The following is a 17,654-nucleotide window of genomic DNA, read 5'->3' on the forward strand; positions in this document are numbered from 1 at the left end:
TTGCAAAAAAACAAATCTTGTGGTTGCGAGGGATGGGATCCACTGATCCATATCACAATGCCAACAGACACGTGACAGATAGGTTTAAAAAACGAAATGAATCCTTTTAAAATGTGTGATAGGCATTGTTTCTATAATTAAATAATTATATATGTTGTTTGTAAAAATAAAAGAGAAAAAGAAGCCATATGGGTCTTTTAGATGAATATTGGAGTCATGGGTGGCTGAATAGTATGTGTGTGTGTGTGTGTGTGGGAACAAGAGGCCTCCTTTCCAGCTGCTGTCCTTACTTTTCTTCCTTTATTTGGCTCTCTTTTGTGGTTCTTCCTTTTCTTTTTTATCCTCCTCGTGGGTTCTAATGCAGACTGCTAGTCTCTGAAAGGCTGCTCTCAATGAACCTCAAAGTGAGAAAGAGGCTGAGAGGATAAAGAGATTGAGATGTCGATTCAGCGTGTGCATGCACATAATGACTAAACATGTTTCTGCTGTCTGTTAAATCCAAATTATATTCATTTAGCAGGTGAAAGCAGAGATTTCTGAAAATTTAAAAAAACACTTGCCAAGTGTGATCAATAACCCTATTTCTTGTTTAATATATCAGATAAATAAAAAAATTATTTGACCCATTAACATGTGTTTGGTAAACTTTATAACACCCAATAGTAAATTAAATATATTTTATGATTATGTATGATGTTGCTAGCATTGTGAACTACCAATTGTCCTCCAAATTTAAATTTGCTGAAATAAACACAAATGATTAATTACACTATTAATGATGGGACACTGTATGTAAATGGTGACCAACTGCAAGATGCATATGGTTACACAGCATCTGTTTATTCTCATGTGTGGGTAGCACTCCTGACAGCAACCTGATGATGGCTTTCCAAAAAACTCATTTTATTAAAACTTGATTTTAGGTAGAGAGTGTGTAAAGGTTTTCAGCAGGGTGCATATGTGCAACAGCCCAGGATCAACATGGCAGTCATTAAAAAGCTAAGCCAAAAACACGCATTTCCTTGTAAGAGCGTTTGAAAAATAACAGGGCTGACACGACTGGTGCTGGACTCGCCGACATTTGAGAAGGCTAGAATCCTGTGTGTCTGATGGAGCTGGTCTATGTTTCTAAACATTAGCACATCTCAGACTCCACCCCTATCCGTAAAACATCTGTCAGTCATTACTGCACCATCCCCCAACCCCTGGGCAAGGATTCGAGAAACAACTATTGACCTCTGACCCCAAGCATAGTGCTCCACTTAATGTTATCCCCTTATTTCCCCACACATTCACGATGCCTTTGTCTTCCTCTCTGAGTTGTATTTCCTCTTCAATTTAATATTGAGTTAGGACAATGTGTATGTTTTTTAAACATTGACACAAGTTGAAGTAATATTTTTTTCACTCGTGTAAATGTTTCTGTCCTTAATTCTCGTGTCCCATTGGTAGTGTTATATCTTATCATTTTTTATTCACATCTTACACTCATTGACCTAGTGTGAGTATATTGTTCTCAGAGTCTTTCAGCGATTATTTCTGACTCTGTCTGGTCTTCCTAAAATCAATAGCAGACACATTAGTGTTTTGAGAGGGGGAGGAAAACAGGTAATCCTCTATCGATCAAGAGTCAGACACACTTTAAATGCTTACAGACTCTTCCACACGTGCAAACTCTTTTTCTCACCATCACACAGATCTTTTCGGTAATGATAATGCACTTCATAGTTTTATTTAACTCATTAAAACCAATAAATCTGTTCATAGTGAGCACAAGTTTGGGATACATTTTTATTTTAAAATCATAATACCCCCCCCCCCCCAAAAAATACATTTGAAAAAAAAGCTCTTGGTGGAGAGGTATGTGCAAACTCAAGGTTTAGACGTTTTCTGCATTTAAATATCAATCATATTAGGTTTTTTTCACAATTCTAGTTTTTTTCCACTGCAAAGCATCCCAAAAAAAGCCCACCCAACCGAATCCACAGTTTACCGGCAGATACATTTGGAGCAGCGTGTGGGATCTGGTTGGTAGCGACACCTTGTGGCACTTTAAATTAGCCATTGAAAATACATGGAGCTGTAGAAAAATTTCAGACAATACAATTAAAAACAATTTAATTATCTATCTGTCTGTGTGTCTTCTTTTGGAAAGACAAAACATTTTCTGTAAAATGTTGCTTTAGCAAAGGTGCTTTTTATAAAAGGGAGCCTCGAGAAGTTTCATGATGTGACCATATGGATGTGACCACGGCGCGGCGCTAAAGAGTTAATATTCGTCCGAATATTTTCAAGATTTTTGCCATTGGCTGTTTTGGGAGACTACGTAACTATCAGCAGACAAATGAAATTCTCGTAATTAACAGCGCATCTGTGATTGGGTCTGGTTGAAGTGTCAATCAAAGTGCAAAATAAGCCAAGAAACATTTGTCGGTCAGTTGAACTTGAGCAACCTAACTGAAAACAACTCAGCGCTCTCACACACACGGCACTGATTTAGATCTAGATCGAGACCGAAACAGTTCTACATTTACATTATATTACATAATAATTAAATCGACAAAAATATGATTATCATTATTATAAACAGCAATAATAATAATAATAATAATAATAATAATAATAATAATAATAATAATAATAATAATATAACAACAACAGCAATATTAATATTAATATTAATAATAATAATTGATTTTATTGCATTTTATTTATTAGTAATTTAATTTACAGCAGCATTTTTGCTTTTTATAATTATTTTGCTGTTATTATATTTATTGTAAGTTTTACAATCACTATTTGGTATTGCCAACTTTGTTGTAACATTTCTGGAAAACATTTTGGAAAATTGCTTAAAATAATTTTACAAATGATTATAAAATTGTAAATCACTGTGTGACAAAACATAATTGTTTAGCCCTAAAGTTACTCACAAAAGCACATTTATCTGACTTAATATATTTAGCCTAAATGTGTATCTATAAAACAATATTTATTTATACATATTTTAAATATAGATAAAAATATATAATATGGAAACATTTATATTGATACATAAATTGTTTGAACATTACCATATAAAAAAAAAACTTCACAAATTACTTTACAAATACGCACAGTACAATATTAGAAATATGAAATCTTATTAAATTAAATAGTTAACACAAAACAGAGATAAAAAATATTTTAAATGAGACAGAACTTAATAAATATTCGTGTATTTTGCAGTATTGTTAAAATAAATATGATTTTTTTTACGTAGTTAGTGTTTAATAGGCCTATTGGTGCTTTCTTTTAGTATCTTCTCATTTAGCCAGTAGATGTAATTCTTCTTACAGCCGGAAGCCCAGTGAAAACTGCTTCCTTTTGGCCTTCTTACTTATCTGCCATCCCATACAACCTTGCGGAAGCACTGCATGCTTGTGCGCATGTCCATGACACCTCTCTCTCTCTCTCTCTCTCTCTCTCTCTCTCTCTCTCTCTCTCTCTCTCTCTCTCTCTCTCTCTCTCTCTCTCTCTCTCTCTCTCTCTCTCTCTCTCTCTCTCTCTCTCTCTCTCTCTCTCTCTCTCTCTCTCTCCAATTGGTTATTTTCTCCAAATGCTTACAAATAATTCAGTTGTACAGAATTTAAGATTATGGATTACTTTAATATTTATATAGTTATATTTATAAGTTATAGATAAGTTATAGCTAAGTTATAGATATTTATTAACTTTTTAAAAAAGTTTTTTCCTTCAAATTAAATGTTACCTGGCAATTGTGTAACAATTAAAAGTTAAGAAATTAAAATATACTTTAAGCTTTGGAAAGTCTTTGATTTCCACACCTTTGATGTTTTGTATGTACCACCAATAAGAAAGTGTTAAACTAAGTTTAAAGAATGTAAAAGACTTTCAAATGTCACATTATTAGTATTGGTATTAGTATTACTCGTTTTTATTTAAATTATGTTCATTCAAATGAAACTTTACCAAATATTTTATGTTCACAGTTATTGTGCTGTTTCATCAATACTTAAAACTTCAGTCTTTTATCGCTTTGTAATTATCATTTTCAGTGCAGTTCAAAATAACAATTCAAAATGCTTGTGGTTTCATTTCTAACACTTTATGTAATTCCTTTTTTTAACAGTAGAGGGCAGAGGAGGTTAAAATACAGCTTGAATATGCAGCCCAGTACTGCATTTCTCTGAGCAATTCATAAAACAGCTTGAATTCCATGCAAAAAGCTTATGACAACTTTATTTTAGTTATTTCTTTCTATAAATTATAATATCTTAATTTGGCAAAATTATGACAGGCCTGTATTGGTAAATGCACCAGATTGAAGACATTTTAGAGCAGTTTCTCGGACAAGGTTTAGATTACTCCAGAACTAAGCCTTAGTTATATTAGGACATTTAAGTCGTTTTTACAAGCAAACCTTACAAAAACATTACTAGTGTGCATCTTAAGACAAAATGGCACTGATATATGTTTAGACATGTCAATATAGCATTTTAGTCTGGGCCTAGGTTAAGACCGCCACTAAAATGTTTATAATGTTTTATATAGGCAGATTTTATGGATGGGCATTTTTTAATAATAGTGTACACTAATATAAGGCTTTTTATTCAAGCATCTATTATTCAAGCATCTATCTATCTATCTATCTATCTATCTATCTATCTATCTATCTATCTATCTATCTATCTATCTATCTATCTATCTATCTATCTATCTATCTATCTATCTATCTATCTATCCATCCATCCATCCATCCATCCATCCATCCATTCGGACAGACCGCCAAACATACATACACACAGGACTTCACTAGCCTTGACATCTACATTAAGGTTAGTGGGTCAAACACTAGAGGGTGTAACAGGATGTTTCGTCAGAACTGCGCCAAACACTAGTTATCCTTTTTAACGAATGTATATTGTCCAAAATAGACTTCAATATATGCACAGCAACAATTCCACGATACCGAAAATTAAACTTAATCGTTTGTACTATTAGGGCCAGATCAAAAAGGTTTAAACGAAGACGGTATATTATGCTTTATTGTGATTGGCTCTTAAAATGAATGACAGCTAAAATGGACCAATCAGAGATTGTTGCGAAGGTAATTCCGTCGCATGTGAGTGGGATTTTATGAAATATGCAAATCCGAGCTGTTTTTCCTTTCCGCTGGTGAGAGGTTCGGTTCAGGATAATAAGGGAGTTTTGCTGCTTTAATAAGGTAAAAAAGTTGGATACCCGGGTGTTCGTAAGGTACACAGTGGATAAGAGTAAAGCGTTGTATGTTTTGATGATGGCATTGCGTCAGTAAATCGCTATAGGCCAGGAAGTTATGAAAAGCCGGTAGTGTATTAGTTTCGCCGGTCGGGGCTGCTCTCTTTGTTTGACACGGAGAGTAGTCAGCGCGTGCTCTTTTGTTTAGGGTTTTGTCTTTGTTTAACTGCAAACGGACGATTCTTGTTTCCATTCGGGCCTGTTTTGAAACATGCATCACATGAAGAAATATTTCACAGAGGGACTGATTCAGTTTACAATTCTGCTGAGTTTGATAGGAGTTCGCGTGGATGTCGACACCTATTTGAACGGTTACTTCTCGCCGTTAATAGAGACGGACGGCGGGCCGAGTTCGGCTTTCATACAGACACCATTTCACCACTATCGGGATACAGCAGAGGGGCATCAGGTGCATCCTAAATGTCCCGAGCTTGACTATTTTTTCGCTAGCCGCAGGCTGCTGAATGAAGTGCGTGCGCTCGGCTCCCCGGCCCGCTTCCCCACGCGTGTCAGTGCGTGGCTGGTGCACCTGGTACCTGATGATAACTCTGATGTCGATGAGCAAGACGACCTGGACTCTGGTAACGACGAGGTAAATACCGAAAATATCAGAGAAGTAGAAAATGACCATGGGATTGGAGAGGCATTCGCACTTTCATTATCTCAGGATACTCATACTACACCAGGGCCTTGCCGTGCAGCAGCAGAACTTTCTAAAGAGGTAACAATACAGTTCATATTACACACACAAACACATATATTTTACAGTTTTATGTTGCATTCTTGTCATTTTGGCAGTCAAGTAGATATATATGAAGATTTTTGAGGTAGCTAGTTTCATAGTAGTAGGTTTTTTGCATGAGTAAAGTCGAAAGCGAAACAGAGTAACTGATCTAGCAGTTGGCATGGCTAGCTGCTAAATGTTACAGAGTAATTTAATATAGTTGCTAGCAAATGTACGTTGCTTTGGTTGTTTCAGACGCACAGTATTGCTCCAAAATACCTATGAGCATGTTTAATGTCAATTTTCTGTATATTTATGAGTGGTTATGTGATGTCTGTTGTGAGCTTATCTGTCCACCTGTTATTTGGATGGTCGGTCACCATGGCTACCAGACGTACAGGTGTTTGTCAAGTCTGTAAGGCAAACTTAGAATTAGCAATTTGTCAAGACACACCTGTGTTGCTAAACCATTTTAGGGACTTTTTTCCTTTTAAAAGATTGTTCTTGTGTAATAGACTGTCAGAAAGGGGTGTGGCAAACTTATTTTAGGTTCAGGCCAAACCTGCTCATTGAAACGTTCGTTGCTTGTATATTCAAGTCGTAACAGAGCTCATATTTATTTTTCAGTTCTTCAGGTAGTAGCATGGAGCCTATGACTCGAGTAAAAATTTGGTGCATAAATAATTTGCTAACTGAAACAACTGTATTCCAGAGTTAAAGTAAACAAGTTTTCTAGATTTTTTTCTTAACTTCAAAGCAGTGGTTCTCAAACTGTGGTTGGGGGATGGATGTGGCAGATGGTGCCAGGGAGGTCCCCAGTTTTATGACATTTTGTAAAATACATTTATCATAAATTCTGTGTAATTAAACCTCAGAAATAAACACCTACTAACCAAATGGCACTACATTGTATCATTGTGTTTAATTCAAAGTTTAAGTTTGAGATTTGTTTTGCGCGAAGGGATGCACCCTACAGAAGTGGAGTACGCACCAAAAGTTTAAAATCCACTGCTTTAATGAATTACTCTTTAATGCAATTAACATCATTAACATTAAAACATTTGTGAATTATAATTTGGCATTAAAAAAGTCATTTTAAACCTTTTTGACATGCCACTTTCTCTGCAGGATGCTTTATTAAACCAAGAGGACGATGTGAAAGATGAAGAAGGGCAAGAGGAAACCAGCCCTGCTTTGCTAAACCAGCTAACTCAGAGCTCTGCATTAGAGCCAGAGGTAAACAAACACTAAATTTTAAACAAGAATAGTGTGTTTATCAGAAGGATGTCAAATAATTTGGTTATTAATTAAGTTAACCAAAATTCTCCAAAATGTTCATCTTGTTCATATTCTACTAAATTGTATTCCCTTCATTCCTGTGAGAAAACCTTTTTTTTCTGTTAATACTTTCAAAAAAGTTTTTAATCAGATTAATCCAAAACATAGTTCTACGATTTTTAGATTAAATTAATTTTAAACATCTTTTCTAATCTTATGTTATATAACTAGACTTTATTCTCGCCATGAATATAGCCTTAGAAACTGGCATGGCGTTTAAATGAAAGAAAGAAAGAAAGAAGGAAAGAATTAAGTAACCAGATGTATGTGTTCTTAGTATAGTATTCATAATATTATATGTATGTTAAGTTGTATTGCTTGTGTTCTTGTCAGGATCTACTGAGTAGCAGTAGTCTTCCTCCACCTCTTTCTGGACTAGAGCTCCCTCCACAGTGGCAGGACTTCCTCTCTGATTTTGATGTAAGTTGGTTTTATGAATAGAATGATGCTTCGTCTTCCTTTCAGGGTAACATTCAGGATAACTATAACAATAAGTTACGATGACGACTGTATTAGCATTCACAACAATATTACGTTCTGTTTATAATGGGAGGTACTGCGGTTATGTTTACAGGCAAGGAAATGGATGTAGACATGTTACTGCTCAATGTTTTGTAAAGAAGCTAACACAGATACAGACAAATATAAATACTTTACCTTATCTCAGAGGGTAAACCCAACTGTTTTTTCGGATAACTGTTCTTTTAAGAATTTTTATTTGTTAAACATCAATAGGTTTTTCTGCACCTTGATGTGAGCTTTTCTGCAATGCCATCTGTTATTTAAAAGCTCAAGCTGTTAGAACTTTCTTTTAATTTAACCGAACAATGAAAAACTAAACATTAGTTCTTCATTCTGCTGCAAGAATCTTAACTAATACCAGAAAACAGGATCAGGTAATGCCTGCATTAATATCTCTTCATTGGTTACCTGTAAAACACAGAATACAATACAAGGTGTTAATGTTTGTTTATAAAGCATTGCACAATCAGGCTCCTGGCTATATAAGGGACATGTTCATTTCCTACCAGCCTCAACGTCTTTTGCGCTCTTCTCAGACTATGCTCCTAAAGTCCAATTTATAGTCATGCATAAGGTCTACTACGCCATAGGTTATCCGTAGCCTCTGCGTAGCCTGATGTGCACCTTGCCAAATTTTTAACAGTGCATCAGTTCTGCGCAGACTGCAAGCACTGTGATTGGTCTACTAGAACCTGCGTCATGGGTATTTCCGTTTGTGACGGTTAGAACAAAGATGGGCCAAGTTGAGGAGTGATTTAACTGAAACTGCAACAAAAGTCACTGTTAATTTACTTCCATCACTGCTGGTCTTCTCAAAACATACACAACAAGCTGCTGATTCTTCTTCGTTTGGGGGTTAAACTGGCCAAGCTAATTTTTCATTGACGGGTGCTGCTACTTTGGTTACATGCGTGGATGCTGCCTATCAGCAGTCTGCATTTGTGTTTGCACTTTGACGCGGATGACGATGCAGAAGTATATATGAAAGCCGTCGCAGCTACGCCACAGGACGTGCGCACACCTATAATGAGCTGTTAGGCGTACTACGGTCTCTGCTGAGCTCTGGAACATGCTTCCACTCTCTATAAAATCCTCAGGAAGCATGGAGGTTTTAAAAAAAAGACTTGAAATCCTACTTATTTTATTAAAGGGATAGGTCGGCCAAAAATGATATTAAACCTATGATGTACTCACCCCCAAGCTGTCCGAGATGCATATGTCCATCGTTTTTCAGACGACACACATTTTCAGATATTTTAGAAAATGATCTTTCAGTTAATTAAATGTGAAGTTATGGGATCCACGTCCTTCAAGTCCAAAAAATGTGCATCCATCCTTCACAAATAAATCCAAATGGCTCCAGGATGATAAACAAAGGTCTTCTGAGGGTAATACTTGCGGTGTTGTTGTAGAAATATCCATATTTAAAACTTTATAATCGAAAATAACTACCTTCCATTAACACCGCCATCTTAGACTCCTCTGTATTCAGGACAGAGTATTAGCGTAGTGTATGCACTTTTCTTAGTGACGTGTGACAAATTCGGAGGGTGGGGGCACAGAGCAGCAGCAGAGAAACCTCTGTAAGCTGCGTAAAACTCTCGTCTTGAATGCGGACGCGACTAAGATGGCGGCATTACCGGAAGTGAGTTATTTTCGTTTATAAAGTTTTAAAAGTGGATATTTCTAGAACAAAACTGCACGGATTACCCTCAGAAGGCCCTTGTTTATCACCATGGAGCCATTTGGATTTATTTTGTGAAGGATAGATGCACATTTTTTGGACTTGAAGGACATGGACCCCATAACTTTACATTTGATTAACTGAAAGATCTAAAACATTTTCTAAAATAACTGAAAATGTGTTTGTCTAAATGATGGACATATGCATTTCAGACGGCTCCAGGGTGAGTAAATCTTGGGTTTAATAGAATTTTTGGCCGAACTATCCCTTTAAGCTATTGGTGTTTGACTAGGTTGGAGAAGTGTGAAGGATTGGGTATATGTTTTCTTGATGTTGTTATTGAATGTTTTCCATGTGTTTTATTATTATTTGTAACTATGGACAGCACTTTGGTCCATTTTTTTAATGGTTTTGAAATTGCTTTTTTTGAGTTTTTTTGATTTTGAGTATTCCCCTCGAAATAATTATTTCTTATATACTTTTTAACCCACAGCATTTTGACTCTATGGACTCCCAACACATATCAGATTTAGATGCAGACCTTCATAATCCCATCAGCTATGATGTAAGCCTTCAAGATGCCATGGTACCAAGTACAGATTCCACCACCTGCAGGCCCACATTAAGCAGAGCACCCCTCTTCCGTCTTGAATCTACCAATTCTTCCCACTCAGACCAACCTCAAAGTTCATCAGGCGCACCTCCTTCTTCACTCTTTCCTATGTTGGGTAACAGCTCTCGCAACGAAACCTCCCCATCACAGATGGGAGGTTATCTGGATGAGGCTGTTTTTGAGCATATAAATATGCTAGATTTAGGAAATCTTGGTACAGTTGATCCTCAGATTTTGGATCGCATGCAGGGTGAAACAGATGCTCCATGGATGGAAGATTCTGATTCTGGTTTGTCTTTAGAAAACAGTTCAAGGAGCGCTGCATCCCCTTCAACATCATCTGATTCATTTTGCGAAGAAGAGGGCGGAGCTACAGGTTATAGCAGCGAGGTGGAGTCCCTCTCTTCCAAAGGAGCAGCATGTGCTGCTGCTTACCGTGATTGGTCACCACTGAACCTTAATGACCACATTTGGCATGACCACACCTACTCAGTCCCACAGGCTCAAAATTCCACATCTTGCTGGGTGCCACCTATCAAAACGATCAAACAGGAAGTTAAGAGTGAAGATGAGTCTGAACCAGAAGAGATGAGTCGTGATGAACGGCGGGTGCAGGCTTTGGGTCTTCCATTTTCAGCCTTTCAGATCATCAACATGCCTGTAGAGGACTTTCTGGAGCTGTTGGACAGACAGGATCTGTCAGTATCAGAAGTGACCTTCTTGCGGGACGTACGCAGAAGAGGCAAAAACAAGCTTGCGGCGCAGAACTGCCGCAAGAGGAAGTTGGATGCCATCCTGGGCCTGCAGGGTGAAGTTGAGGGCCTTGCAGCGCAGCGAGATGCTCTTTTGCGCCAAAGAGCCCACACAGCCAAGGCACTCTCCGCCGCAGCAGAACGCTTCGAAGCGCTCTCGCGGACCGTGTTGAACCATCTTCAGGATGAATGTGGACAGCCTCTTAGCGCTGAGAACTACACACTACACTGCACTGCTAACGGACGGGTAATGGTTCAGCCTCGCACTAGCACCACATCAAGGACGACAGTTACAAGTGGCAAGACAGCTAAGAGAAAGAAGGACAAAAAACATTAGGAGACTATTTTGAGTATGTGTGTTCCTGATGCGTGTGTTTACATATTTTTTGCTGATGGTCGGTTTCTATCCTTGAGAAAATATGTTTTGGGGCTCTTGTCTGCTTTTCCAAGTTGTATTCATAACTCAAGTGGAGGACAGAAAAAGACTTTAACAAATACTACATTTACACCATGGGCGTAGCCACATTCACTTGCGGGAGGAAAGGTAATGAAAACACTGGACGTTATATGAATGTGTATAAAGTATTTCTAAAGAGGACATTTGATAAGAAAAAGAATATTTCTTTTTTTTTTAATTTAATGTAAATGGAAAATTACTAAGTAAAGAATGTTTCCGGATAAATGCAGTTGGTTACTGGATGACCATGCTTAAAAGTTTCATTTGTATTGCTAATACTTGCAGGATAGAGGTTAACATGAAGAGGCCAACTGGTTCAACGATAATCCTAATATAGACAACTTGATCCAAAGATGAACATCATTTACCCAACCTCATTTTCTATCAAACCTGTATGATTTGTTAGGAGGCGAAAATATCATACACTTTTCAAAGATTCTCCCATTGTAATTACATGATTGATTAAATAAACAACAGAAAGATCACTTTGGGTAATCTAACCCTTTCAAGTGAAATGTAATCCTTAGTCATTTTTGAAACTGTGACCTACCTTTAATTTCAAATGAGTGGTTTGATTGTTCCGCACCCCCAAACATTTAAATGCCACTGAAATTATTAAACTGTTCCCATTCATTATATTACTGTCACTTGGATAGCAAGAACAATTCTGTTATGCTTGGGTGGCCTTAATTGCCTTTTTGATGAAATTCAGTGAAATTACAAGATTAAATAGCATTTTCTTTATTATTTTGGTAAGTTTGGTCTACCTCATGGAACAGCAATATGGTTTGAAAAGGCAAATACTTTATTACTTTAATGAGCAATTAGTTTGTGATTTATAAAACAAAGTTATACTGGACATATGTGAATATCTTGTTATTGGCAGAATGGATTAATTTTGTGTTTGAGAGTTTTGCTTTTCTTTCTATTTTATTCTGTTGATCTATTTTGTGTGTGTTTTTTTATATATATTATGTGTGTGTGCGTTTTGTTTGGTTGGAACACTTACCTTTAATTTTAAAAAGGGATGTTTATAATTTGGTTCTTTTTTATCTTTTACAATAAATAAGAGGAAAATTTATTTTTGTTTACATTGTACATTTACCAAATGCTTTTGTCTAAAGTGACTTGTGAAGAGCATGAGGGGAGCATGTTACGTTTGGTTCCTAGTTCATAATACACATTTCCTTCAAAAGCTTAAATGAAATGCCGTGTTTGAAGTTTCAAGCTACAGCATGTATTCGATTTTTGCTGATTTAAATTTAATTTAAATGTATCACTTTAATATGCACATGCTTTGTTTTATCAAAACTATTTCCAGTAAGGTGTGTCAAATTATATTGTTACTCCACAATTATTTTACGATAAATTACCAGGAATTTAACAGCCTTAGCGCAAATGCACAAATTTAAATCGGATAAACGTCCTGACAATACTCAGTTTGGCAGCACCAAGACTTCTAAGCAGTTTACAACTACAAACTCTTACGAGTGGTTTCCCAGACAGGGAGTATCTTAAGCCAGGACTATGCCTTAGTTTAATTAGGAAATATAAATAGTTATAACAAACATGCCTTACTAAAAACATGACTTGTGTGCATTTAGAGGCAAAACAAAGGGTACTGATGTTTTTTAGGATGTGTCTGTGCAAGCTGTTTTTAGTTTGGACAGCTATGACGTTTATTTTAACGTCTAATCCCTGTCCGGGAAACCGCCCCTTAATGTTTGTCTTAAAAACAATGTCTATATTTTACGTTATAACGCATGTTGAATATAATAATGTTACTATATTTCCCGTGTATGACCCCCAAAGAAAATGAATGACATAAAACAACCTTCAATTTAGAATATCAATTCAACTAAAACATTCAATTATAAAGTATATCTCTGTTGGTTGATAGCTGTTAGCCTTTTTGTTTCCTAAGTTTGATTACACAAAATGAATGATATATTGATATATTCATAAAATGTCATAAAACTTTGGTCCCCTGTTTAAGAATAACTGGTATATTTGCACAAATAGCAAAGATTTACACGTTGTACATCACAGTTTCTCCATCGATTGCACAAAACAATAAAGCACAAAGCAGTAAAGCACGTGGGGGAGGTCTTTATGTGAAGTTGGCCGGCCGGTCACGTGTCTGTATAAAACCGGCTACGTATTTCCGGCACGTAGCTTCCGTTCTTGTTCTAGTTAGCGAAGCAACGTGAAAGTGTGCATTGCTGTGTCACGTTGTTCCGTGTCTCTCCAAAGTGTAACTTTAAGCTAACTTGTCACACTTTACCGGATCCAGAAACGCGTTAAAGGTGTGGATCGAAAATATTCGACTAAAGAATATTATCATCACCAGGCGTGTCCAGCGCCACTTGACGAGTGATGATTTCGAGCCAAAGACTCCGGGTGGAGTATTATCTATAATACTAATTATGCAGTGTCTTTGCTACAAATAAAATAGCAGAATTTTTATTTTGAGAGATTGTTCGTTATAAAACTAAGAAGATATCACATTCGACTAAATTATGATGTGTAAAATATTTAACATATACGAACGATTATGTTTTAAAAAAACCTGTTGGACCGCGTTGTGAAAATTTCATTGGACACACGTGGTCACGCAGAGGCGTGGCTTTACGTGATCACGTTAGATTCGGGTTGGCCTTCGTCGAGCCTCATTTTTCATTGATTTAAAGAGTACGAAGAAAGCAAAAGTTTGCATTCGGCTTGCGTGAGTTGTATTTTAGCTGTATTTTGTTTTGTGGTGCGCGTGAGGAGCGTCTATCTCGTGTTTTCTCCTTGTCCATTGTGTGGTGAGTTTTCCCGCGCATGTGATTCTCATGCTGCAACAATTTCCATTGTAGTTTGCGGTTGCAATGCTGCAGCATTGTTCGTTGCAGTATGCATTATTGTGCACGTTCGATGTACTTTTCATTTGAATTTTGTTTGAGGGATGTGTGTAGTTTTGTGGGATGTTATACAAGTTCGTATACTTTGTGTAGGCGTGTTCGTTTACTAGCTAGCGGGCTAACTATCTCAAACGTACGTTTATGTATGCAAACGTCTTCAATTTAACGTTATAAGTTAGGCAAGCAACAGTTATGTGAACCAGTGCGCATTTAACTCGTAAAATGCGCTAATTAAACATTTCAACGTAGAAAACGAACCAGAAATGATAAATTGCTCTCAGGCCCTTGGCCTGTTCATGCTTGCATGCGTAGTTAGCACGTTACCGCATTAGCAAACACGCTAGATACGCTACAAAACCATTCATTTCGATGTTAATCCTTCTGCAAAAACTATATAATTGTGTTGCGAACTAACGTTTCGATGAATGCAAAACGTTTTCATTTATAAGTAGAATGTGCTAATAAGTCGAGTAATAAATGAGAGCTCTTCTTTATTTAAAGCATTTTCTGATTCTAACGGAAGTATTCTCTCAATGCACTATGCGTGCTCGTGCTCTTCACCTACCAGGTTTTTGATGGATGTATCAATCTTTTGTACATTGTAGGCCGACATGGGTAAGAAGCAAGCAAACAAATCTAAGAAAGATGTTCCAGAGCCTGAAGAGTTTGTGGTGGAGAAAGTGATTGACCAGCGAGTGGTCAATGGGAAAGTTGAGTTTTTCCTTAAGTGGAAAGGCTTTACAGAGTGAGTACAGTTATGATGTAATGTTTTTATTATCATTTTCCACAGGTGTAATTTATTTAGAAATTACTGTGATGTGAAACTGAAAAGCGCTATACAAATAAATGTTAATTGAATTAATGCTTATTAGTTCTGTTCCGGTGTGAGCAATACATATAACCTGCCCATAATACTTTCTTTAGGGCCGATAACACCTGGGAGCCTGAAGAGAATTTGGACTGCCCTGAACTGATTGCAGCCTTTCTAGAATCTCAGAAAGGGGTGGTCGAGAACCCAGACTCCAATAAAAGAAAAGCCTCCACTGGCTCTGAACCAGAAACAGAAGAGAGTAAGGCCAAGAAAAAGAAGGAAATGGTAAGCTTGTGGGTTTTGTTTACCAATTGTGACCCTGCTTTTAAAATCCTGGTTAATTCTCATAATCCAATCATAAGATTAGGAGATCAATTTTTTTAATCTTTGGAATGGCCTTACTCAGTCAATATTAAATATCAATAGTATATTGTCATAAAATGTTCTTTACATTATGTAGGATGATTTTATATAGATAACAGTAAATCGCAAAGAAGGATTGTATTTTTACATACTGGGTCACAATTGATCTGTTCTTCATATGAGCACACCTGATTTTTCTTTGAGGGTGATGTAGCATATTTCTCTTTAAAAATTTTTTACTTTGTTTCTCCAGCCTGAAAAGCCAAGAGGGTTTGCAAGAAACCTGGACCCGGAGAGGATCATTGGTGCGACTGACAGCAGTGGGGAGCTCATGTTCCTGATGAAGTGGTGAGAAACTTGTGTAGTTTGCTAATGCGTGACTTAATAATAATACAATCCTGATTTTACATGCTTTTGTAGCATCTTCAGATCATTCAAAGACACTGTAGGGGGCAGTATATGCACATTCAATGTCTTTTCAAAAAGCGGCTTCACATGTAAAACATTTACCCTCCCTTAAGCACACTGGAAATACTCTTTAAATAGCTAGGCTGGAGCTTGGCTAAGCTAATATTTATTTTACAAGAGCATCCCGTTTTCCATATGTGACTTTTTTTGTTAAAGAAAGAAATGTTTTTTTGTTACACAGGAAGGACTCTGATGAGGCAGACCTGGTGCCTGCGCGAGAGGCCAACACTCGGTGTCCACAAATAGTTATCGCCTTTTATGAGGAAAGATTGACTTGGCATTCTTGTCCAGAGGATGAGCAACAATAGCATCCCACATCTTGCTAAACGCTGTCTTCCACTTGTACATTGTGTTCTCTTCTTTTGTTAAACTGATAGTGGAGGATAGTTTTAAATATTAAATGCTCTGGATGCTATGTGCATGACTGTTGAGCCAGTGAAACGATCTAGAAGGTTGGGTGATGAATGTGTTTTTAAATTTTAAATAGTTTGCTTAGACTCTTCATTTGGACTGTCATCAGTGCTGTCTTACAATGCCCTGATTTGTTTGCCTTCATCTTGATTGTAATCATATAGAGAGACATGAAACTTATCTCATGTTTTCATAGTTTCATTAGATGGGCATTTATAGTTTTTCTACCACATATTTGTTTACGTTAATGTTGGAATAGTGTCTCTTGCTGTAAATGTTTGTGTAAATATTTCTTTTAGTATAATAAAGGTTTATATGCCTGCTTTTAATCTGTTTGCACCATCAATGTGTACTGTGTGTTTTGAAGAAATGAGCAACAGCCACATGGTTACAAAGCTGTTTATTTCTGCTCTAAAACATCTTGTGCCTTAAGTTCCAAAGGTCAAGGCTTTCATTTTCATATCGAGCAGCCTTTCAACATAGCAACTTGTTAACATTTTAAGTTGCGATGCAATAATGGACTTTGTTTAAAACAGTATATATATATATATACACTAGTCAACATTTGAAGTGGATCAAAACCTTTCCTAAAAGTTGTCTTAAAACCAATACCCAATATCCGTTCTTGTCTTAGGACAACTTGGATGAAAGTTTTTGATCCACTTCAAATGTTGACTAGTGTGTATATATATGATATAAAAATAACCCTGCTTGATAAAGTCATGGGAAAGGGATAAAACTACAAGTTTGAGCAATCCCACAATTATCAGATGATGTAACGCAAACGTTCGCTCATCTCAGACTGAATCTCTTAATTATGGTTTGAAAACAAAGATTGACCTTTGTTTATTCCTTATTAATGGATGATAAAAATAACAAAACATTTCTTTTATGTCACAATACATTTGTTTGTAGGCAGGGTCTTTGTTCTGCATTTGGTTTTCTTGTTCCTGTATTGCTGTCTTCATGAAAATTGGGAGAATTTACCAGAAAGCTGTTGTGGGCAAGTTGGAGAATGTTTCGTATGTTTGCCTTCAATGTGGGTTTGATGTTTCTTGTTTTATCAGTTGGACAGCTATTTTACAACCAGTGCCCATTATACAAAAACACTTTAATCAGATCTTTAATTTTTTTATCATTTATATAGGCTATTTTGTCCTTGGTTTTTAATTATTTGGAAGTTAATGAACTGGTAGTCAGATTAAAATATATGCATTTAGGTTTGTTCATCTCAGTTGTGTTTCACTTTGAGCTCACAAACACAACAACGTGACAAATTATGTCATTGCATTGCTGTAGATAGTGCGTGGTTTCTTTCCCCATCAGGG

General features: G+C 36.6%; 2 protein-coding genes across 5 annotated transcripts; both read left to right on the plus strand.

Annotated features, from left to right (window-relative positions):
* Positions 1-4,981: 4,981 nt before the first annotated feature.
* On the plus strand, positions 4,982-12,451 carry nfe2l3 (nfe2 like bZIP transcription factor 3). Its single transcript, XM_065289300.2, has 4 exons — positions 4,982-6,001; positions 7,133-7,240; positions 7,676-7,762; positions 10,042-12,451. Exons 1-4 carry the CDS (start codon positions 5,492-5,494, stop codon positions 11,248-11,250), a joined length of 1,914 nt encoding a protein of 637 aa, XP_065145372.1. The 5' UTR covers positions 4,982-5,491; the 3' UTR covers positions 11,251-12,451.
* Positions 12,452-13,536: 1,085 nt separating this feature from the next.
* On the plus strand, positions 13,537-16,655 carry cbx3a (chromobox homolog 3a (HP1 gamma homolog, Drosophila)). 4 transcript variants are annotated; one of them, XM_065289325.1, is made up of 5 exons: positions 13,537-13,676; positions 14,879-15,018; positions 15,198-15,369; positions 15,701-15,795; positions 16,097-16,655. In XM_065289325.1, the coding sequence occupies exons 2-5, from the start codon at positions 14,885-14,887 to the stop codon at positions 16,221-16,223; spliced, it is 528 nt and encodes a 175-aa protein (XP_065145397.1). In that variant the 5' UTR covers positions 13,537-13,676; positions 14,879-14,884; the 3' UTR covers positions 16,224-16,655. The 4 variants fall into 4 exon arrangements, with proteins under 4 accessions (XP_065145397.1, XP_065145380.1, XP_065145389.1 ...); XM_065289308.2 differs by having other exon boundaries at positions 13,540-13,770; XM_065289317.2 differs by lacking the exon at positions 13,537-13,676 and adding an exon at positions 13,846-14,177.
* Positions 16,656-17,654: the final 999 nt, after the last annotated feature.

The sequence above is a fragment of the Paramisgurnus dabryanus genome, chromosome 19 (genome assembly GCF_030506205.2).
Source record: "Paramisgurnus dabryanus chromosome 19, PD_genome_1.1, whole genome shotgun sequence".
Classification (NCBI taxonomy): Eukaryota; Metazoa; Chordata; class Actinopteri; order Cypriniformes; family Cobitidae; genus Paramisgurnus; species Paramisgurnus dabryanus.